At 46.0% G+C, this 23718-nt stretch overlaps 1 protein-coding gene across 3 annotated transcripts in view; it reads left to right on the top strand.

The window, feature by feature from the left end:
• VRK2 (VRK serine/threonine kinase 2) overlaps positions 1–23718 on the top strand; it is a 95989-nt gene that overhangs the window by 54227 nt on the left and 18044 nt on the right. For all 3 annotated transcript variants that reach the window (XM_069768908.1, XM_069768910.1, XM_069768909.1), the window contains 2 exons: positions 5536–5594; positions 16077–16258. In XM_069768908.1, coding sequence (XP_069625009.1) covers positions 5536–5594; positions 16077–16258 — 241 coding nt within the window. The remainder of the gene's footprint in view (positions 1–5535; positions 5595–16076; positions 16259–23718) is intronic.

Raw genomic sequence — 23718 nt, 5'->3', positions numbered from 1 at the left:
TCCGGTCACCGTAGGTCCGGCCGGCACTGTGAGGACGCGCGCGCTGCAGCGGCCGGCTTAATAGCCTCTGGCGGCCGCATGGTGGTGAGAGCGGCGCGTCTAACCCGGAAGTCGCGGGAGCACTTCCGGGTTGGTCCGGGGAGGCAGGAGAATGGGCGGCAAGTTTAAAAATGCAGCGCTAGCGTCGGGCCGGTGTGTGTGAAATGGCTTCACCGGCCGACGAAGCGCACCTGCCCGCAGTGCAACAGCGCTCTCCCAGCAGGGAGAGAAGCACGAGGAGCAGCACAAAGAGTGGTGGCCGACCTCCAGAGAAGAGTTCTACCACCAAACGAATTCCGCCTCCAGAACCGGTACCTGTCAGCTTCACTGGGTGAGTTTTTGAAAGAGTCTCTTCCTATATGCTGATATATGTTCCTCCTGTATCCTTCCTCTAGACTAAGAAAAGGACACACAAATCTAAGCATAAAGAGTGTGCTTTATGTACGCAGCCCCTCCCGGATGATTATGCCAAAAAACTGTGTGCAGAGTGTATCATGCAAACTCTACGGCAGGAAAATATCATGACTCCCTCAGATGTCAGAGCTATTATCCGAGAAGAGATGCAGGGTTTGGCGCAGACAAGTAGCGCCAGTACCCGTCAGCCTAGCAGGTCCCGGTCTCCGGTTAGTTCGGAGTCAGAGGGTGTATGTATTTCTTCAGACGAAGAGGGATCTCAGCCGAGCTCATCCGAGACTGAAGGGGGACTTTGTCTTCCCAACAGTAATGTGGACAATTTAATAAAATCTGTCAGGAGCACGATGGGGTGCCCAGATGGGAAAGAAAAGAAATCAGCACAGGACATAATGTTTGCGGGGTTAGGACAGAAGAAACGTAGGTCCTTCCCCGTCATACAAACCATCAAAGATATTGTCAAAAAGGAGTGGGACAAGCAGAATAGAGGGTTTTTACCATCATCCTCTAAAAGGCGCTATCCCTTCAGCGATGAAGACCTAAACACCTGGTCAAAGGTGCCAAAAGTTGATGCTGCGGTAGCCTCCACAACCAAACAGTCGGTCCTACCAGTGGAGGATTCAGGGGTCCTAACAGACCCGCTGGACCGTAAAGCAGAAGCTTTACTAAAGAGGTCATGGGAAGTCAATACGGGGGCGTTCAGGCCCGCCATATCTAGTACCTGTACTGCAAGATCTCTACTAGTATGGACGGAGCAATTGGAGGAACAGATTAGAGGCAAAACTTCGAGGGAATCTATCCTGCTGAAATTGCCTCAAATTAAAGAAGCAGTAGCATTCCTAGCTGATGCCTCAGTGGACTCGCTACGTCTTGCAGCCAGGTCAGCCGGCCTAGTCAACACAGCCCGGCGTGCACTCTGGCTAAAGAATTGGAAGGGGGACGCACAAGCTAAAGCGAAACTTTGTGCGATTCCCTGTCAGGGTGAGTTCCTTTTTGGGAAGACGCTGGATGAACTCCTGAATAAAGCAGGTGAAAGGAAGAAAGGCTTCCCTAACCAGTATCTTCCATCCTACAGGAGAGCCTTCAGGAGACGCCCCTTTACTAGGAACAAGCCGCTTGAACAAAGAGAGCGATGGGAGTCGAAGGACCCAAAGCAAAAAGGTGCCTTTTTTAGCGGGTCCCATAATCCGAGACGTAAATACCGCTAACCAGGAAGTAGGCGGCAGATTAAAATTTTTTCTTCCCCAATGGGGACAGATAACATCCAGCCAGTGGATTCTGGACATTGTGCAATACGGCCTTAAATTAGAATTTGATCGAATCCCTTGGGATTCCTTCATAATAACATCTCCAAAAGGTCAGGACCAACAGAGGGCTCTAGAAATAGAGATCCTATCTCTTCTATCTAAGAAAGTCCTGATTGAAGTTCCCCAGGATCAAAAAGGGAAAGGGTTCTACTCCCCTTTATTCCTGATTAATAAACCAGATGGTTCATTTAGAACCATCATAAATCTTAAAAAATTAAATTCTTTCCTGCGTAATCATACCTTCAAAATGGAATCCATTAGTTCTACCATAAAACTCTTATTCCCTAGGTGTGTCATGGCCGGAATAGACTTAAAGGACGCCTATTACCATCTTCCCATACATGCCGAACATCAGCAGTACCTAAGGGTAGCAGTCACCCTGGAGGGAAAGGTTCGTCACTTTCAATATGTTGCAATGCCATTTGGGCTTTCTATGGCTCCCCGCGTCTTCACTAAGGTGATACTAGAAGTGATGGCTCATCTACGCCAACGAGATACCTTGATAATACCCTACCTAGATGACTTTCTAGTGGTAGGAAGCTCTGCACTTCAATGTAAAACTCGTTTATCTAATACGATCTCGTCCCTACAGGAGTTAGGTTGGATCGTCAACTTCGAAAAATCTCGGCTGAATCCAGAAACCGTTCAGACATTTCTAGGAATCCAGCTAGACTCCGTAAGTCAGAAATGCTTTCTTCCTCAGTCAAAGAGGTTGACTATACAATCAAAGGTATCAGACGCAATACGCAAACCCTACATGACACTAAGAAAGGCCATGTCCTTACTGGGGTCATTATCATCATGTATCCCTGCTGTACCTTGGGCACAATTCCATACCCGTCAATTGCAGTACGAAGTATTGTCGGCTCAGGGGAAAGACGGTTATTTAGAAAGTAGAATAACTCTTTCCAGTAATGTCTTAGAATCGCTATCCTGGTGGCTAGACATGGACCACCTATCACGGGGTGTGCCATGGATAATAGACCCGTCTAAAATAATTACCACCGACGCCAGCCCTATTGGGTGGGGAGCACATATGGAAGACAATCTGGCCCAAAATACTTGGGATCAGACAGAATTAATATGTTCCTCCAACTGGAAGGAGTTAAAAGCAATAGAATGTGCCTTATATCATTTTCTTCCGCAGATTCATGGAACAAATGTAAGAATTTACTCAGACAATTCCACCGCAGTGGCATACTTGAACCGTCAGGGTGGTACAAAGTCAGGAAGTCTGATGACCATAGCTGCAAACATCTTTCAGCTGGCAGAGGCTCATCTAACATCCTTAACAGCCCTGCACATCAAAGGTGTAGAGAACATCAGGGCAGACTACCTCAGCAGAAACGAGTTGCGTCAAGGAGAATGGACCTTAAACAAATCCATATTCAGAAGGATAACAGAAGCATGGGGGATACCACAAATCGACCTATTTGCCACAAGAGACAACCGGCAAGTACAAAGGTTCGCTTCCCTGAACACCAGGGATCACCCAGATATGTTGGACTCTCTCCACCATCCTTGGCGGTTCAGACTGGCATATGCCTTTCCTCCAATGTCTCTGATTCCTCTAGTGATCAGAAAGATCAGGAGGGAACAGGCAAGAGTAATCCTCATTGCACCATTCTGGCCGAAAAGACCATGGTTCTCTTGTCTCCAGACCATGTGCCTATGCGATCCTTGGATCCTCCCATCAGACAAGGAGCTGCTGTACCAAGGCCCCTTTTTCCACCCGCAAGTGAAAGGTCTTCACTTGACGGCGTGGAATTTGAGAGGCAACTATTAAGTTCCAGAGGGTTCTCAACAGAACTAGTAAACACCCTCTTATTGAGCAGGAAAAGATCTACCACCCTAATATATAGTAGGGTATGGAATAAATTTTTAGACTTTTACACGGTACCGTTCACTAAGCAAGTTCCACTCACACCTATCCTAGAGTTCTTGCAAAAAGGCCGAGAGTTAGGACTATCTGTAAATACCTTAAGAGTTCAGGTCTCGGCATTAGGAGCCCTATATGGATGCAATATAGCAGCTAATAGGTGGATCTCCAGATTCATAAAATCTTGTGAACGTAGTAAACCGGTCCATATTCCCCGTCTACCTCCGTGGGATTTAAATCTAGTATTAGAGGCCTTAACAAGCTCTCCATTTGAACCATTAGATTCAATACCTTTAAAAATCCTAACATATAAAGTAGCCTTACTAGTAGCCCTAACCTCAGCTAGACGGGTTAGTGACATCCAGGCCCTATCAGTAGACCCACCTTTCTTACTGATATTTCATGATCGGATAGTCCTGAAACCAGACCCCTCATACCTCCCTAAGGTAGCGTCCACCTACCACAGGTCACAAGAAATATTTCTCCCTTCCTTTTTTGATTCACCTGTAACTCCAGAACATCATAAGTTCCACACCTTAGATGTCAGAAGAGCCATCCTGACTTATATAGAAAGGTGTCAGACATGGAGGGAGAGTAGGGCTCTGTTTATCTCCTTTCAGGGCCACAAGAAAGGACATGGGGTCACGAGAGCTACCATATCTCGGTGGATCAGAGAGGCTATCTGCTTGGCCTATACGTCAAAAGGCGAGATTCCTCCAGTGGGTATAAAAGCGCACTCAACACGAGCCATGGCTTCCTCCTGGGCGGAACAAGCAGATGTACCGATCCATTTAATATGTAAGGCTGCAACTTGGTCTACACCTTCTACCTTCTACAACCATTATAGACTTGATCTGTCCACGTCTTCTGATCTGACCTTTGGTAGAGCTGTTCTTAATACAGTAATCCCACCCAAATAATGACTCTCTGAAAATCTCTCATGTGGGGTGCTGTCGTGGCGAAGGGTAAAAAGCCGGATTACGTACCGGTAATGCTCTTTTAATGAGTCCACGACAGCACCCATGTATTACCCTCCCTAAATTATGCACAGCTCTTTCCTTTAAGGTCACAAATAATGGTTGTATAGAGTTAAGAAATTTATGTGACTGAATAAGAATGAATACTAACACTTTTGCGGTTCCCCTTTTTATACTCTGTAACTAAACTGAGGAGGAGAGGGGACCGCCTCCTTTTATTCTGTAGGTTTCCTGTTCCTATGGGCGGATCCCTCTCTCATGTGGGGTGCTGTCGTGGACTCATTAAAAGAGCATTACCGGTACGTAATCCGGCTTATATATATATATATATATATATATATATATATATATATATATATATATATATATATATATATATATATATATATATATATATATATATATATGTAACCCTAGCCTAATTTCAAAATAAAGTGTTTCCCCACATGTAAAAAGTTCCCATATTAAATCATTATTTGTACCTATTTGATTAAAAAAAATTTAGTTGCAAAATATATTTACTTTTTTTTTAATTTAATCAATAAATTCAGTTATACAAAAGAAAAGCCGTCAGTATATAATCATTAATTAAAAATGCACCCAATCCTAGATGTAATTTTTACTGATTTTTAAACACTGTGAAAACAAACCTATATGTACGGTATGTATAATATATTCTATAGTAAGCATGTGTATATAATATATATATATACATATATTATTGTGGTTTTTGGCCCAAATCCTTTATGTAAAAAAAAAACAAACCCCCATACAGATGTGTTGAAGGAGCAATGAAGAGAAAGTTGTGGCTTTTGAAAGGCGGGAATGGGGAAAAATGACCTGGACCTTTCTAAAGGGTTAAATGTAATGAGCATGAGTGTTCCATAAAATGAATCTGATTGTCAATGTTGTCGCTTTGTAGACTATGGGACGATCTTCCGCATTCTGTCACTGAGTGGTGTGGTGGAGAAACTGGATGCGGTAAGTATAGAGCAGACGCTCATTAGCTTTCAGATGTGATGCAGATTGTTCAGCCCCAATGTTTAGCTTCAACAGAAAGCGGCATTAATGCAAAGAGTGTGACTGCTCTAAGAAGTCTACGTAATGAACTGTAACAATGGCCTATTAATACCGCAGCAATCTTATGGCCGTGGTCAGAGGTGATGCATGCAGGTTTGTTCAATAAGAAAGCAAACATCAAGACAAAACAGAAATGCTAAAAACTAACCACATCCCATTGTTAATCTCCATACCCACAATAAGCACACGGTATTAAATTAATTTGTGTTTTCCAATCACACAGAATGCCAAAAACTCATATGCAAATAGAAATTTGTACTGCCATATGGTAATGTAATAAACATTACAGTGCCCTCTGGGGCCAAAGTCATTTTACATCTTTGTTGCCAACGGGGCTGCGCGTTTGTCACATAGGGATACCTTTAAAAATCTCTCATATAACCAAGAGTAAAAAAAAAAAAAAAGCCCACCATCGTTACAATTAAGGTCAGGAAGCGAAGATTCCGTTCTATCATACGGTATATATTGTGCGCACTGACACTATATATGACTGCTCTGTAGCTTCACCACGAAAACTGTAATAAAAACTTACAAGAATTGGTTTATATTTGCTCCTGGTGCAATAATCCTTTCTTATTTTACCATCAAGGAGCGTTGTACCAGTCAAAATAAAGTTACCGTAGCAGTAGATTTGTCTGTTTTTTGGCGGAGGCCAGTTTCTTACTGCTTTCACTTTGCTTCCTGGTGGTGTCACTCCTCCCGAAGACACCACGTACCCTATTCAACTTGTCTGAAACAAATGACACTTTCGGGGCTTCAACTTCAGACTGTGGGCCTGTAGATGGGTCAGCTCTTGTCGTAGTCTTCGTAGATGTAGGTAGGTCAAGGTAGATTCAAAATTCAGCTCTCCAAAACCGTTCCCATTAACCGCTAAAACGTTCATAGGTGAGTCAGAAAGGCATTCTATTGGACTCATACAGGCCCATTGGTAAAATGACAGGTGTCTTGGGCTTGTCTCTTTCAGCCACCGGAACCTGCCAGTAGCCACTTGTCAGATCTAACGGGGAGAAATACTTGGCATGTCGAAGCTCCATCATTCAGTCTTCCATTCTAGGCAAAGAGTGTCTCGTATGGTGACACTATTCAACTTGCGATAGTCAACACAGAATCTCAAGCTTCTGTCCTTCTTTCGGACGAGCACTATCAGTGCGGCCCATGGACTTTGACTCTCCCTCACTACTCTATTACTCACTAGGATCTGTGATAGCATGGCTTTTACTTCTTGGTACAGTTCAGGAGGAATTTGTTCAGATCGTTAAAGGATCGAAGATGTCTCCCACCCAGTAGCGTAGCTACCAGGGGGGCAGGGGGTGCGGCCGCCCCCGGGCCCACAGCTCACAGGGGCCCACCTGGAGCTACACTTAATTAGCTTGGTGATAGAGCAGGAGATACGATCTCCCTGCTCTACCTGGGGCAGGGGCTGGAGAGGAGACAGGCAGTGAAGCTCTGCCCCCTCCCCCAGTGCTGACACTGTACCTGTGTCCAGCAGAAACCCCCACATTGCACGCTCAGTGAACGTGTCTGTGGCAGAGAAGTGAGGACCATGGCGCTGGGGCTTCCCTCCAGAGAGGAGCAGGCCAGGGGACACAGTGCTGGAAGTAACAGCTCACACTTCTGTCCGTAGTGGCCTGAGGTGTCTGCACTGTGCAGGGAGGAGGTGACAGGACGCTGCTTCTCTCCAGAAGACCCAGCCACATGCTGTATCTGCACTCTCTGAGACACTGGAGAGCAGCTGAATCTAATGGTTCCTCAGACAAGACTGGTCAGTAATGTGCACTGAGACGTGACCCCGGCTGCAGGACCCCACAGATGAGGATATGTTTCTTTCCTATATATAAAAAGGAGACGTGTATCCTCATCTGTGGGGTCCTGCAGGTCACGTCTATCAGTGCACATCACTGACCAGTCTTGTCAGTATATATACCTTGGATTTACTGATATGAGATCATACAGACACTGGACTGATAGATCCTGACCCCGGCTATAGGAGATAGATATATATGTATAATGCAGTCCTATAGCCGGGGTCAGGATCTATCAGTCCAGTGTCTGTATGATCTCATATCAGTAAATCCAAGGTTGTAAACACAAAACCACATTATAAAACCTTTTATTAAAATAAAAGTTTCAGTGAGTTTATACAGTGTGATAAATAGCCAGACAGAAGAAAAAAGCATCATAAGTAAGTGTGTATAGAAAATCACATATGGGTGCGGGCCCCTGAACATATACTCAGTCTAGACAACAAGACCCCAAAGGGGGAGAAGGGAAAAAGAGGGGAGTAGACGAGCCAGGGGGTGTACTTTCTTCTTTAGAAGTAATATTCTACCTCCCCCTCTTTCTTCTGGTTGGCTCCTTTCCTTTTCCCTCTTTGGGATCTTGTCCAGACAACAGTATTTTTTTTAGGGTTAGGCTACTTTCACACTTGCGTTATTAGGCGTACATCGCAATGCGTCGTTTTGGAGAAAAAACACATCCTGCAAAGTTGCCCGCAGGATGCGTTTTTTTCTCTATTGACTTGCATTAGCAACGCATTGCGACGTATGGCCACACATCGCATCCGTCGTGCAACGGATGCGTAGTGTTTTTGGCGGACGCGACGCACAAAAAAAGTTCAATGTAACTTTTTTTGTGCGTCGTGACCGCCATTTTCGACCGCGCATGCATGGCCGAAACTCTGCCCCCTCCTTCCCGCTAATCGCAATGGGCAGCGGATGCGTTGTAAAACTGCATCCGCAGCCCACGTTGTGCTACATTTAACACACTGTCCAGCGGTACATCGGGCTGACGCATGGCGATGGCCCCGTACCGATGCAAGTGTGAAAGTAGCCTTACCTGGATAAATTCTGGAAGCTATACCAATACACTGGCCTCTATACGCACCCACTGGCTGTTTCTATTTTCTTCTATTTAGCTCTTTGTTAAGTATATCAGGCCTGTAAAAGTAGCAGCCCACAGACAGGGACAGACAGTGACCAGATTCTAAAGAGTGGGAGCTATTGCAAGTTCCATTATACAGCATGGGAGCTACTGCGGGGGTCATTATACAGTGTGAGAGATAATGCAAGGGCCGTTATACAGTTTGGAAGCTGCTGTCGGGCCATCATACAGTGTAGGGGCGTATATGCAGTGTGGGAGCTACTGCGGGGGTCATTATACAGTGTGAGAGATAATGCAAGGGCTGTTATACAGTTTGGAAGCTGCTGTCGGGCCATCATACAGTGTAGGGGCGTATATACAGTGTTGGGACCACTGTGGGGGCTGTAAAGGGTTTGGGGCTACTGTGAAGGCACATAGACATTTTAGTATGTAAGAGCACAATGGTGGCATTACTATGTGAAGCAGTATGAGGAACAATGCTTTTGTACCACACAGCAGGTGCAGTAATAGGGACCTATATGGAGCAGCCGCTCAGTATTGGGGTATCAGGTGCAGTAATAGGGACACATACGGCAGAGGCTCAGTATTGGGGTATCAGGGGCAGTAATAGGGACACATACGGCAGCAGAGGCTCAGTATTGGGGCATCAGGTGCAGTAATAGGGACACATACGGCAGAGGCTCAGTATTGGGGTATCAGGTGCAGTAATAGGGACACATACGGCAGCAGTGGCTGAGTATTGGGGTATCAGGTGCAGTAATAGGGACACATACGGCAGCAGCGGCTCAGTATTGGGGTATCAGGTGCAGTAATAGGGACACATACGGCAGCAGCGGCTCAGTATTGGGGTATCAGGTGCAGTAATAGGGACACATACGGCAGCAGCGGCTCAGTATTGGGGTATCAGGTGCAGTAATAGGGACACATACGGCAGCAGCGGCTCAGTATTGGGGTATCAGGTGCAGTAATAGGGACACATACGGCAGCAGCGGCTCAGTATTGGGGTATCAGGTGCAGTAATAGGGACACATACGGCAGCAGCGGCTCAGTATTGGGGTATCAGGTGCAGTAATAGGGACACATACGGCAGCAGCAGCTCAGTATTGGGGTATCAGGTGCAGTAATAGGGACACATACGGCAGCAGCGGCTCAGTATTGGGGTATCAGGTGCAGTAATAGGGACACATACGGCAGCAGCGGCTCAGTATTGGGGTATCAGGTGCAGTAATAGGGACACATACGGCAGCAGCGGCTCAGTATTGGGGTATCAGGTGCAGTAATAGGGAAACATACGGCAGCAGCGGCTCAGTATTGGGGTATCGGGTGCAGTAATAGGGAATCATACGGCAGCAGAGGCTCAGTATTGGGGTATCGGGTGCAGTAATAGGGACACATACGGCAGCAGTGGCTCAGTATTGGGGTATCAGGGGCAGTAATGAGGACACATACGGCAGCAGCGGCTCAGTAGATGGTGATGGGGCTGGAATATGAGAAGTGAAATGTGTCTTTGTTGTATTCTCTGTAGCCGAGTCGTTGCTGGAAGAAGTTGTCATGTCGGTCTGGGTCAGTTGGAAAAGACGGGAAAAGTGACGACTCAATCAGAAAGAACGTCAGTGGTAAGTCACCATCTGTAACTGTGCAGTGATCTATGTTCCGTAGGACTGGTAGTGATAGTCTTTGTGGAGTTTTTTTAGTTACAGGGGGATCATCGGCTGAGGTTCTTATACACGCAATTACAGTGCCACACCGTAGTTGTAGTCAGGGGTTAGGGGCCCACTCAGATATCTCGCCCCCCCCCTGAGCTGAACCCCTAGCTACGCCTCTGCTCCCACCCTAATCTTGTGTTCAATGTGGGTTGTACATCCAAATTCATCTTTATTTAGGGAGAAAGCCGCTTTAAACTCCCACAACAGGTCTTCTATCAGCTGAATTTGTTCATAGGAGAACTGACTAGTGACCAGTTGTATTATTTTGAGGATCTTCTGGCCATTCCACTTTCAGTCGGCTCTGTCCTTGGAACATCAGAAACACACTCCACGATTCTTGTTCCTCAGCAATCGGGGCCAGTTGTACTTCGGGTTCTGTCTCTCCTCCATACACGTACAAATCCGCAACTTTTTCGCCTGCACAAAGCACGACAGTAGAATTGGGTACATTGGCCACTTGTCCATCCACCACTGTCGCCATAGTATGTGCAATCATCAGGTGTTGTCCTGTTCCTGTTGACTTCTGGGGCTCAATAGTCACGTCTATTCCGTTGAGTCTTAGATGGTTTCCCACTTCCATCTGTACGATCTGCTTCTGACGGTCGCAATCCTCCCATCACTTCATCTTTGGGAACATAGTAGCAAATCCCACATACCTGGCTCAGTCTCTGGAACGCCTTCTGTGTAGGCCGAGGTTTGATGACTATCTGCCAGTATCCTGGGCCATCTTTGTGGAACATCAGCCGGTTTAGATCACGCATGATATTGATTCCTAATATAATCAGGTTCCTGATCATGAATCCCCATCCACTAGCACGATCCCTTTTTTGACACACATCCAGGTCTTCAATTTTCACGTTTATCCACACTATCCTGTGGACTGGAATCTTCGCCTGTTAACGGCTGTCAGCTTAATCTGTTTTCCTCGCTTAGCTTTGATAAAGTTACAGAAATGGGTCCCGAAGTACTCCAGTGGCATTGTCCAGGTTCTTAGGGCATTTCAGGCCTTGGGGCATTTCCTCCAGTGTGCCCTACAACTGCAAGTGATCCTCGTTTAAATGTCCTGGCTCGCACTCTACCATCCACTGTCTGAGCTAGGGGCTCTTTCGGGAGATGTGCCATCTTTCTCGGCACCATCATATTGGGCAACAGGGTAGAGTGTGTTCTCGGGTTTGGATCTGGTTTGGACGAGATTGTCCTTGGGGGTGGGTCAGGCCGCTCTGGGGCTGTCTGCATAGGTCACCAAAAGAGACCTGGGACCAAAGGAACGTTTGTCGGATGTCTCAGTTCTTCCCACCCCATCTGTTATGACGACAGGTCATATGTCAAATGAGACCTTCTTAGCTGGTCCTCTTGCCTGTTCAGTTCCTGGATTGCAGCCCTCATCTCAGCCAAATAGTTGGACTGCTGCTTTTCAGCCTGGACTCTGTCATTTGGTGCCATACATTTGCAAAGTACTGGAGCCCATATCATCCTCCGCTTTATGAGCCAATGCTTCTGCAGCAACCTGGGCAATCTGAAGTGTTTTATTCACACGTATTTGACCCCGCAATGTCCGCCTCTGCGCTGAATCCATCAGTCCCTGAACAAACTGTTCTTTCAAGATGGTGAAAATAGAGGCTCCAGCCTTGCATTTTTTTTTTTTGGCAGACCTGTAAACCATTTATAGTATACTAGATGGCAGCCCGATTCTAAAGAATCGGGAGTCTAGAATCCATATATACTTTATTTATTCAAATGTAAGAATAATACAATTAATAAATAATAGTAAGAAAGAACAAAAATAATAGGCAGTATATGGAGAAAACACCAAACAAAAGTTCAAAATTGGTGTGAAAATGTCACTGAACCACTTCACAACTAAATATATATAGTTTTGGTAAATGGTATTATCATTTTTTTGACGAAATTCGGCAGGAGCTTGAAGAGCAACGTCACTGGGCCCGCCTCCACGCAGTAGCGGGCGGAGTGTCACAGTACGGCACGTTTCTGATTGGTTGCCGCCTGCTGCGAGTGACCAATCAGACACTGGACACTGTTGACGTCACTTATCTCCGGACATTAGCTCCGGACATTAGCTCCGGACATTATCTCCGCACATTAGCTCCGGACATTAGCTCCGGACAAAGCCACGGAAGTTGGCACAAATTGCAGGAAGTAGTATTCTAGGCAATTATATATTAGATACTAGGAGATGATTTTGTCTTCAATTGGCATGTTCTCTCCTTCAAATTTTGCAAGTTGTCTCAGTATGGCCCTTGCTGACAAGTTCAAGATCAGAGCGCTTGGAGTTGGCAGGACAGCGACTGGGACAGGTGCTCCCTTGGACCCTGTGCCATGTACCACACTACAATCCCCGGCCGCTTTCTGCATTGTGATGCTGTACCCTCCTCACAGAGCTAAATGAAACGAGCAGCACGGTGGCTCCCACATTCCAAAGACATACTGATAGGGAATTTTAGATTGTGAGCCCCATCAGGGACAGTGATGATTGTGTGCAAAAATTGTAAAGCGCTTTGATATATGTTGGCACTATATAAATAGAGATGATTATTATTACATAGTAACATAGTAACATAGTTAGTAAGGCCGAAAAAAGACATTTGTCCATCCAGTTCAGCCTATATTCCATCATAATAAATCCCCAGATCTACGTCCTTCTACAGAACCTATATATTATTATTATATTATTATTATTATAAATGGATGAGGGACAGCCATAGAATGAGGGGTACAGCAACAATCAGCAGATGCACGACTATTGGGTAATATAATATGAATATTTTCTTACCATTTTCATAACATTAAAAAGGATGGTGGGTAAATAGAGTATAAGTAACATATACAATGACAGCAGTTACTCTCAATAACGCTGACTGAGTATATGCAGGTACACTTAAACAGAATTAACAGTTGTATGTGTAGAATATAACATGATCAACCCTTTCTATGTATAAATGATGAAACCGACAGTATTGTGAAATTACTTGAGTAATCGCTTACTTGGAGCAGTTTTTGAAGTGTCTCTTACAGAAGAAGCCTTTTCTCCTAACTAACTGGAACTCTATAAGGCATATACGTGTGTGTGTGTGTGTGTGTGTGTGTGTATGTGTGTGTATATATATAGATAGAGAGAGAGAGAGAGAGATATATAGAGATATATATATATATATACGGTATATATTATAATTTCACATGTAAGATGGTACCGGTACATCCTGAGACTGATGTAGAAGGGTCTTTGCTGAGCTGGGCTGAGTCACGAATAATCAGAAATGTCGTCTTAAAGCTCTTAGGGAATGCCAATCTCTCCAACGCATAGCTTTCCAAAGTCCTTAGAGATAAGACCTCACGTAGCCTAGCCCAAGATGCTGTATACTTGGTTGTACTCACAGGCATCTCATGTGAAGCCAAACAACGTTTCCCAGAGTCACCAACAACAGATCTAGAGTCGCACCGCCCTATCCAGACTCTCTCCAAGGATACGCAGCTTCACTACCACCTGGATTCTCCTTCGACTCCTCCCAATCGTCAAAATCAATGCACACCAACTCCGGCCTCTCGACACTGCCCTCTACTGGTGAGACCATATATTGCATCACAAATCTCCAAGAATACAGTAAACTGTGATTAACCCTTTCACATTTATGTGGACATGCCATACATGTCCAAGATGGGAATACGTTTGTGTGGTCTCGTGTCTGTAGGGATTAAATGGAAAGAAAAAAAAACATTCTGTATGTTTTAAGCAGAAAATCCCCTACCGCCTCTTCCCCACCTAGAAAGTCGAGCCCAAACTTCGAAAATGATGCACTCTGCCATTGTGGAGATATTAGCTATCAAAGTATTTGGCACCTAATCAGTTAACTTCTAAGTCCCAGTGGTTGTTAGCAGTTTTTTTTTTCTGAGGACATGAACTTCTGCTATGTGGCTTTAGTTTTGCAGATGGACATTTAATTTTTATTTATTAAATTGTTCATGTAAGAAAAGGACACGCAGATGTACAAAATGGACATACAGACGTAAAAAAGGACACATGGGTGGCATACAGATAATTATAAAATCGGCTGTTTTTTTACCCTATGTATAACGGACAAACTTGCATATGCTCATGTGAACCGGGCCTAACAGAGGACAGGGCTGAATTCTGTATTTAGAAGAGTACATGATAGATTAACGGGCAGACACTGGTCCATTAGTGCATCTATAACTGTGCCTAAGGAGGACCAAAAGAACAGCAGTAATTATATCCCGAAAGAGGGGCTAACTACGGAGCCATTGCAATGGTGGAAGCTTGTAACCATAGTTGGCATAACATTTTCTGTTTTTTTTTCTTGATCCATTTAAATGCCTATCTGTCTTGTTTTGGTCCTACATGACTAGACACAGGTTGCTATTTTACACTTGTGGTGATTTATTGGTTTTTGTGACCTGTAGGAATGTTTTACAAACTTTTTTTTTTTTAATGAAGAAGCAAAACATGAAATTATTTTTATTTGGAAATTTAATTCTAAAATAAAATGTTAAAACAAGTTCCTTGTAGATTTTTTTAAAATCATTATTTTGTATCACTTTGTGTTCCCCAAGAAGACATTTCTCCCTTTTTTCAACTTTTAATTGCCAGCTATGGCTCCCACAGATGCCCCAGTTACAGTAGAAAACAGGCCCCTGTTGTTACATAAGTCACTGGCGGCATAGATCTCATCCTGCCAACACCCAACAGCCTTGCCATATCATGGGGTCAGAGTATATGAAAAGCTAGCACTCAATCAATGTAGTTCACGGTGCCAGTGAAAGGGGCTTGAAGTCCCATAAATCATGTAAAGAAGAGATCACTGCACTGGTATATTTCAAGTTGCTTATGCCAAAAGTTTATTCGGATAAAAGTTTGTGCAAATAGCGACAGGCGATAATAATGTTTCGGCCAGCCCGTGGCCTTGATCACAAAATTGCCCAAATAGACTTCATTACAGTAAGGACACTGGGTGATTGCTGAGTCTGGTAAAGGATGTAGTTATGTAACCAAATTGGTATGGTCTAGGTGCTTGCCCGTGCAATGTGAACGTAGTCCCAGCTGGAATCAATCCTGTTTTGTATACTGAGTCTGGGGTACCGATAAGGCTGTATAGTCCCCAAGTGGCTTGGTATTCTCCAGTGGGAGTGAGGGTAGACAGTGCTATCTTGCCTATAGGGTCAGGGGTATAGTTCGGGTTGTATAATCCCTGTATGGTTTAACATATCCCAAAGGGAACAGGGGGTGATATCGATCCAGATTACTGCGTTTTCTGCACCTGGGGCGAGCGTTGGTGGCCAAGTGGAGAGAGCCGACACTATCATGTGTCCAGGCTGTGGATAGGCTCATGGGGAACGGAACACACACAGTTGGCCTAACTGTGGGAGCAGCAGTCACTCTATTGTAATGTTCCTTTTGATTTTATGTACCGTAGTTTTTTTTAATTATTATTTCTTTCAATAGTCAACCACTCACCAATCTTGAAATCAAAACTGTATTTCAGGCAGAATTTCTACTAAAAATATGCACCTGTTTTTCTTGGTTTCTTACCCAAAGTAGTAACGTTCATAAAATATATGTATTTGAAAAAAAATCCTTCCTGACCAGAAAAAAAAAAAAGAAATTTCTTGATTTTTTTTATTCAACTATTCTTCTGTTTTTTGTTTGTTTTTTTTATAGAAAGGGTAAAGGCCAGTGACCCAGTTTATAGTGTACAACTGTTTCTTTCATTGCCTATATTTCAGTACACCTACTAAACCTCAAATCTGTTTTATGCATCTGCAGAAGAACTGGCCAAGTTCATGGCTGAAGTTTCCGTTTTGGCGTACACCGAGAAGCCAAATTATGCAGCGCTGAGGAGAATCCTCCTGAAAGCTCTGGATTCTTTGGGAACAAGTCTTAGTTCTCCACTGATTATTTCGGATGTACAATCCATGCAGAAATCGGCTCCAGGTATTAGGAAAAAGGTACATAAATATCCATCCGTATACTGTACTGCTGACATGGAAGGTAGGATGCCCTCTCTTCTCGATATATTGTACTAGCTATTGAACCCGTTCTACGCCCGGGTGGCGAGCATTTATATTGGTATATGGTCTCCATCCTGGTATGTGCTGCTCCATCCTGCGTCCCCATCCTGTCATGTGCTGCACCCATCCTGCGTCCCCATCCTGTCATGTGCTGCACCCATCCTGCGTCCCCATCCTGTCATGTGCTGCACCCATCCTGCGTCCCCATCCTGTCATGTGCTGCACCCATCCGGCGTCCCCATCCTGTCATGTGCTGCACCCATCCTGCGTCCCCATCCTGTCATGTGCTGCACCCATCCTGCGCCCCCATCCTGTCATGTGCTGCACCCATCCTGCGTCCCCATCCTGGTATGTGCTGCACCCATCCTGCGTCCCCATCCTGGTATGTGCTGCACCCATCCTGCGCCCCCATCCTGTCATGTGCTGCACCCATCCTGCGTCCCCATCCTGGTATGTGCTGTCCCCATCCTGGTATGTGCTGCACCCATCCTGCGTCCCCATCCTGTCATGTGCTGCACCCATCCTGCGTCCCCATCCTGGTATGTGCTGCACCCATCCTGCGTCCCCATCCTGTCATGTGCTACACCCATCCTGCGTCCCCATCCTGTCATGTGCTGCACCCATCCTGCGTCCCCATCCTGTCATGTGCTGCACCCATCCTGTGTCCCCATCCTGTCATGTGCTGCACCCATCCTGCGCCCCCATCCTGTCATGTGCTGCACCCATCCTGCGTCCCCATCCTGCGTCCCCATCCTGTCATGTGCTGCACCCATCCTGTGCCCCCATCCTGTCATGTGCTGCACCCATCCTGCGTCCCCATCCTGTCATGTGCTGCACCCATCCTGCGTCCCCATCCTGTCATGTGCTGCACCCATCCTGCGTCCCCATCCTGTGTCCCCATCCTGTCATGTGCTGCCCCCATCCTGTCATGTGCTGCACCCATCCTGCGTCCCCATCCTGGCATGTGCTGCACCCATCCTGTGTCCCCATCCTGGTATGTGCTGCACCCATCCTGTGTCCCCATCCTGCGTCCCCATCCTGTCATGTGCTGCACCCATCCTGCGTCCCCATCATGTCATGTGCTGCACCCATCCTGCGTCCCCATCCTGTCATGTGCTGCACCCATCCTGCGTCCCCATCCTGTCATGTGCTGCACCCATCCTGCGTCCCCATCCTGTCATGTGCTGCACCCATCCTGCGTCCCCATCCTGGTATGTGCTGCACCCATCCTGCGTCCCCATCCTGTCATGTGCTGCACCCATCCTGCGTCCCCATCCTGGTATGTGCTACACCCATCCTGCGTCCCCATCCTGCGTCCCCATCCTGTCATGTGCTGCACCCATCCGGCGTCCCCATCCTGTCATGTGCTGCACCCATCCTGCGTCCCCATCCTGTCATGTGCTGCACCCATCCTGCGCCCCCATCCTGTCATGTGCTGCACCCATCCTGCGTCCCCATCCTGGTATGTGCTGCACCCATCCTGCGTCCCCATCCTGGTATGTGCTGCACCCATCCTGCGCCCCCATCCTGTCATGTGCTGCACCCATCCTGCGTCCCCATCCTGGTATGTGCTGCACCCATCCTGCGTCCCCATCCTGGTATGTGCTGCACCCATCCTGCGTCCCCATCCTGTCATGTGCTGCACCCATCCTGCGTCCCCATCCTGGTATGTGCTGCACCCATCCTGCGTCCCCATCCTGTCATGTGCTACACCCATCCTGCGTCCCCATCCTGTCATGTGCTGCACCCATCCTGCGTCCCCATCCTGTCATGTGCTGCACCCATCCTGTCATGTGCTGCACCCATCCTGCGTCCCCATCCTGTGTCCCCATCCTGTCATGTGCTGCCCCCATCCTGTCATGTGCTGCACCCATCCTGCGTCCCCATCCTGGCATGTGCTGCACCCATCCTGTGTCCCCATCCTGGTATGTGCTGCACCCATCCTGTGTCCCCATCCTGCGTCCCCATCCTGTCATGTGCTGCACCCATCCTGCGTCCCCATCATGTCATGTGCTGCACCCATCCTGCGTCCCCATCCTGTCATGTGCTGCACCCATCCTGCGTCCCCATCCTGTCATGTGCTGCACCCATCCTGCGTCCCCATCCTGTCATGTGCTGCACCCATCCTGCGTCCCCATCCTGGTATGTGCTGCACCCATCCTGCGTCCCCATCCTGTCATGTGCTGCACCCATCCTGCGTCCCCATCCTGGTATGTGCTGCACCCATCCTGCGTCCCCATCCTGTGTCCCCATCCTGTCATGTGCTGCACATGGGGGCCTGAGTAGGCGGGGACACCGGCGCGCTGTGGGGGTCAGGTGCCGGTATCGCCGCCAGCTCAGGCCCCCCAGCACTTACTATATTCACCTGTCCTCCATTCCACCGCTGGGCGCCGCCATCTTCCCGGTCTCCTGGCTGTGACTGGTCAGTCAGAGGTGGAACGGGGTCAGGTGAATATAGCTCATACTTACCCTCCTGGCGGTCCCTGCTTCTCTGTTGGAGATCGCGGTGTGCGTTCAGTGTTAACGCATACCGCGATCTCCCGGGAGCGTCACTCTGTGAGGCCCAGACTGCGCCGGCGCTTGCGCCTGTGCAGTCTATAAAGGCTTCGGACAGAGTGACGCTCCCAGCGTTATATTATAGATTTTATACTTTAGTTAGCTGAGGCTGCTTATTTTAAAACTGTAAGTACCGTATTTTTTGGACTAAAAGACGCACTTTTTCCCAAAAAGTGGACCCATGGAAGCTTGGGTTCTAGTACCCGACCAAACTGTAGTCAAAAATTTGGTTCTGGTACCAGAACTGTACCCGAACCTCATAGAAATCAATGGGAAAATGAACTCTCTTTTTTTTTTTTTTTTTTCTTCTTTTTTCCTTTCTGTTGTTCCCTCTTTCTCTCTCGGAAATCCATTGTAGCGTTTGGGAGTTCAGCTCCGCACAGTTTCCTGTACGAACTCCGAACTTTAAATTTCAAGTTCACTCATCTCTACTTATATTTTATCTATACTCTTGTAATGTTTCATCCACATGGCTCTATTATGACTTCTTCAGATCCTTTGAATTTCCTAGAGTCATGTTTTAGCATCCTTGGGAATTTTGTTCTGTGTATGTATGCAAGAGGTGTACATCTCAACACTCCCCTTTAGTATAACTTTCTTTGTAATTCTGTAAGGGAGGGTATATGAACAGCATACACCATCACTTGTCAATTGGTGGAGATCTACCCCTTGGGCAGCCTTCTAATACTTTTGACATTTATTCTACAAAGCACCCCGTTCCAAATGGGTACTAGGCAGTGAACGTCACCAATTCTATGCGTCCGCTCACAGCAGAGCCTAATACTAGTGGTGGGTCGGCCTTGCAACATTTGGGACTGCGTTGTTCAATGACATAGCCTAGTGTTGTATGTACGCTTTTAGTTAAAAGCTGTCAGACTCTGCAGATAACCCTTTTAAAGCGTCATTTTTTTAATTTTTTTAACTTTACTTTAAAAGGTTTCCACTCTAAAATAAAATAAAATAAATGGACCTCAATACAAGTAAAATAAAAAAAATAAAAAACTAGCGGATACTGTAGCAGCAGCGGTGACGTCACACCAACAGCGCCCATCGCCACTGCAGCCAATCACTGAGCCTCCAAAAAGCTTACTTCTCCACCAGACAGCTTAGAATCAAAAATACAGGCCCAGTGCTGTTATACAGGGGGGGTTATTCCAAAGGCTTCTTGGATGTAAAGATGGCAGAGTCGCCATTACTTCCTGCTGTCCCTATTCATTGTTGATATAACCGCAGTGATGACGTCACATGATTTGTTGCAGCCAGTCACCGGGGTCAGCAATGATGTCATTGTTATGTGACCTCTGCAGACAGATCAACAAAGAGGCGGGCAGCAGTGGAAAGGCAGCGCTAAAGGGGCATGGGGTAAGTAAAAAGGGACTTTATCTTTTCATGTTTGAAGCATTTGGCATAACCCCCCTCCTAAAAACCCCCCACAAAAACAGAGAATGGGCCAATTTTTGAATGCTACTTTCAGTCTTCAGTCCGTTTATTGTTAATATTTATTGATCTGCCTACTGTGCTCCTTATAAAAACACTTTGGGTGAAATCCTGAACTGTATAAGTGGTGGGTGAATGTAAACATTCGCTATTTAATGTACATTACTACATGATTACTTGCAGCATTTCGAGTGAAGACGACATTTTTTCTTTTTTTTTTTTGTCCTCTCTGGCTGATGCTCTTAATTATGCTAAAGCAGTGACCTTTTTCAGACATATCTTGCGCAGAAAGGAGACGATTTCTATCCTGTGCACTTGCAATGTGGAAGGGTCAAGATGCTTTAAATTTTTAATATATCTTATGAAATTTGGCCACGGGGACGTGTGCGACAGCCAAAAATGCAGGGTGCAAAGCAACAAGAATGATGGTCTGATAGATAAACGGTGATTCAAGCATCAGTACACAGATGGTTCTGATTTGCTGTGTTTTAAGCTGCTCCGACTGAAGACATAAAATATCCTTCTAGTCATAAATTAGCTCTTTGGAAGGAAACCTTGGCACTGGAGCTTTACAACCTTCAATTAGTAGGGGAAGAAGAATTTGAATGACTGTGGTATTGACATCTGTAGGCTTGCATAGTAATCATTCCTAATAGAAATGAATATCTGTTTGAGGAGGTTTTGCATGGCTAATTAGCTACCATTGAGAATATGTAATTTTTGCATGATCTCCCGATTGTCACCTCTCTCTTATGATACAATTACATCTTATTGTAGCGAGAGACTTAAAGTCCGATACTTGTAAGATGGAAGATTGAACCCAGCCAATGTCATTAAACATTTTGGTGGACAAATTATACTTGAACTATTTTTTTTTTTTTTAATCTCCATTCTTCACATTATTGTGTATTATGTTTTTACATTGAGTCTAACAGTCCTCCTAAATTATTATTTTTTTTTCCCTGTGCCTGAAAAGTATAAGCCACTACTAAGTGTGGTGCAAATAATTTTGTATTTGGTAATTTCCTGTGTAAAAAATAATAGCATGATCTAACTTTCCCATTTTTTTTTTTTTTAAAGATTTTTTCCACACATAGCTTCAAAAAGCCTCAAAAAAGTTTCAATGCTCAAAATATTTCCTGCATCCATCTCTTTCTCCTCACCCTTTTGCTCTCCCTCTCTCTTGCTCTCTCCTTATCTTGCTCTGCCCCTCTTGCGCTGTCCCTCTCACTATCTTGCTCTGTCCCTCTCGCCATCTTGCTCTGTCCCTCTCCCCATCTTGCTGTCCCTCTTGCTCTGTCCCTCTCCCTATCTTGCTCTGCCCCTCTTGCTCTGTCCCTCTCCCTAACTTGCTCTGCCCCTCTTGCTGTCCCTCTCCCTATCTTGCTCTGTCCCTCTCCCTATCTTGCCCCTCTTCCACTGCCCCTCTCACTATCTTGCTCTGTCCCTCTTGCCCTGTCACCATTGGCACAACACGACCACAATTGTGTTGTGCCGATGGGAGCGCAGAGGGAGCTCCCTCCCTTTGTGATATTGCTGACACTATTGACAGCAGCATCACAGGGGTTAAATGCCCGCGATCGATGCTAGCACCAATTGTGGGCGTTGCTGCAGGTTGTCCGCTCTCATATAGAACTGACACCTGCATTTTATTGCAGCGGCACTTGGCGTGAGCTCACGCGATCACGGCGATGTATGTATACAGCAGTTTGTGGGAAAGCAGCTCACGTGCATGTCAAGGACAGTTTAATGGACACAATTAAAGAAAACATTGGTTCCTCCAATTGCATACCCCTATTTAGCATTGGAAAATTCCCCAATGGCGAGGTAATGGTGCACTGAAAACCAGAGTAGCTCGCTTAATGGGGTTGAATTGGATAAATGTCCTGGCAAGAGTTCAATGTTAAGAATCCTACTTTTTAGGATTAATTTAATGTGAGAGTCTACAGGTGCCTGTTTTTATCTGAGCGGCAGAGCTTCACTTAGTGGTGGTGCCAGTATGTTATTCTCTATTGTCGAACTGTATATTGAATGTCGAAACCACAGTTTGTTTAAAAGAATAAAGGAAAGAAGCGCACATACATTATTACCCTATTTGAAAAGTGAATCGAGAGATGAAGAGGTAGCTCACCTGATTGGGTTGTGTGTCACAACTCCAATAAATGCCGGTAGATTATTCGGCAGCTGCAGTCATGTCGGAAGACAAGGGGATCTTTTTCTGCATGGAGATTGAAGAGAAGTAGGAGATGGCAGCTTTTATTAACGCGTTTCAGGTTTGTACTGAACTTTCTTAAAACTGAACTTTGCAGCCAAGAAACATGCAGAAAGGCAACAATATTATGTAATTGCTGGTGTTGATATGGACAGTGGCAAGTAAATGGTTAATCAGCACTCTGCTCTGGCTTTAGCTGTGAGACACAGATTCCGGCTGTGTCATATAGCCGGCATTAGCCCTGTGTGGACAGAGCTCAGCTCCTTAGCCCACTCCACACACTAACACCCCCAAAAACACAAACCTTTATGCATTAGGGTTGTTAAAGAGGCTCTCTGAACTTCTGCAGGAGCGCAACACTTTCTTCTTGCCCAGAGGCGTTTCGCTTCATCCTGATTTGACAATTTGCACAAGCGTCACCATGCACCACCAGTCCAAACGATGTGCTTTCCGCTGCTGCAAGCAGATGCAGTTTTGCATCTCCAGCATTGAATGCGCACAGCGGCACTGAAGATGAAGCTAACTGTGCGCTCCAGCAATCCGGCCAGCCTGTAAGCACGCAGCATGTCCGGACATTGGTGACAGACTACAGCGATGGTCGGTAGCTTAGGGTATGTGCACACGATCAGTAAATGCGGCAGATTGGATGCTGATTCCAGAAGTCACAGCAATCCCATGTCCACTATGCGTGCACCAACGCCCGCCGCGCAGAGACTGTCATGCATCATGTCTTTCCAGACCGCAGCATGTCTATTTTTCGTGCGGACACGTGTCTCCACAAGATAAATTTCACCCGTACAATGTATTGGATGTGGTGAATCCGCACGGTTCAGTGAACACCTGCATTCAATAGCCATCAGCGCTTTGGACACAGCGGATATGCGCTGCATCCAAAGAGCTGCCAATTCCTGATCGTGTGCACATACCCTTAGGCTATGTGCACACATCCAGAATTGCCGTGGATATAACGCATGTGGAATTGGCATGCCTATTCCCACTAAACAATAGCGTTTCGCAAGCGTAATTAGCTTGCAGAATGCTAGCGTTTTCCAAGCGATCTGTAGCATCGCTTGGAAAACTGATTGGCAGGTTGGTCACACTTGTCAAACATATTCCACATGCGGAAAGTAAGTGGATCAATGCATTCCTATGTGTGCGGGATCCCAGTGATTCCGCACAAAGAATGAACATG

This window comes from Ranitomeya imitator, chromosome 5 (assembly GCF_032444005.1).
Source record: "Ranitomeya imitator isolate aRanImi1 chromosome 5, aRanImi1.pri, whole genome shotgun sequence".
In the NCBI taxonomy this organism is placed as follows: Eukaryota; Metazoa; Chordata; class Amphibia; order Anura; family Dendrobatidae; genus Ranitomeya; species Ranitomeya imitator.
The sequence above is the reverse complement of the archived record's forward strand: the minus strand, read 5'-3'. Positions and strand labels throughout refer to the sequence as shown.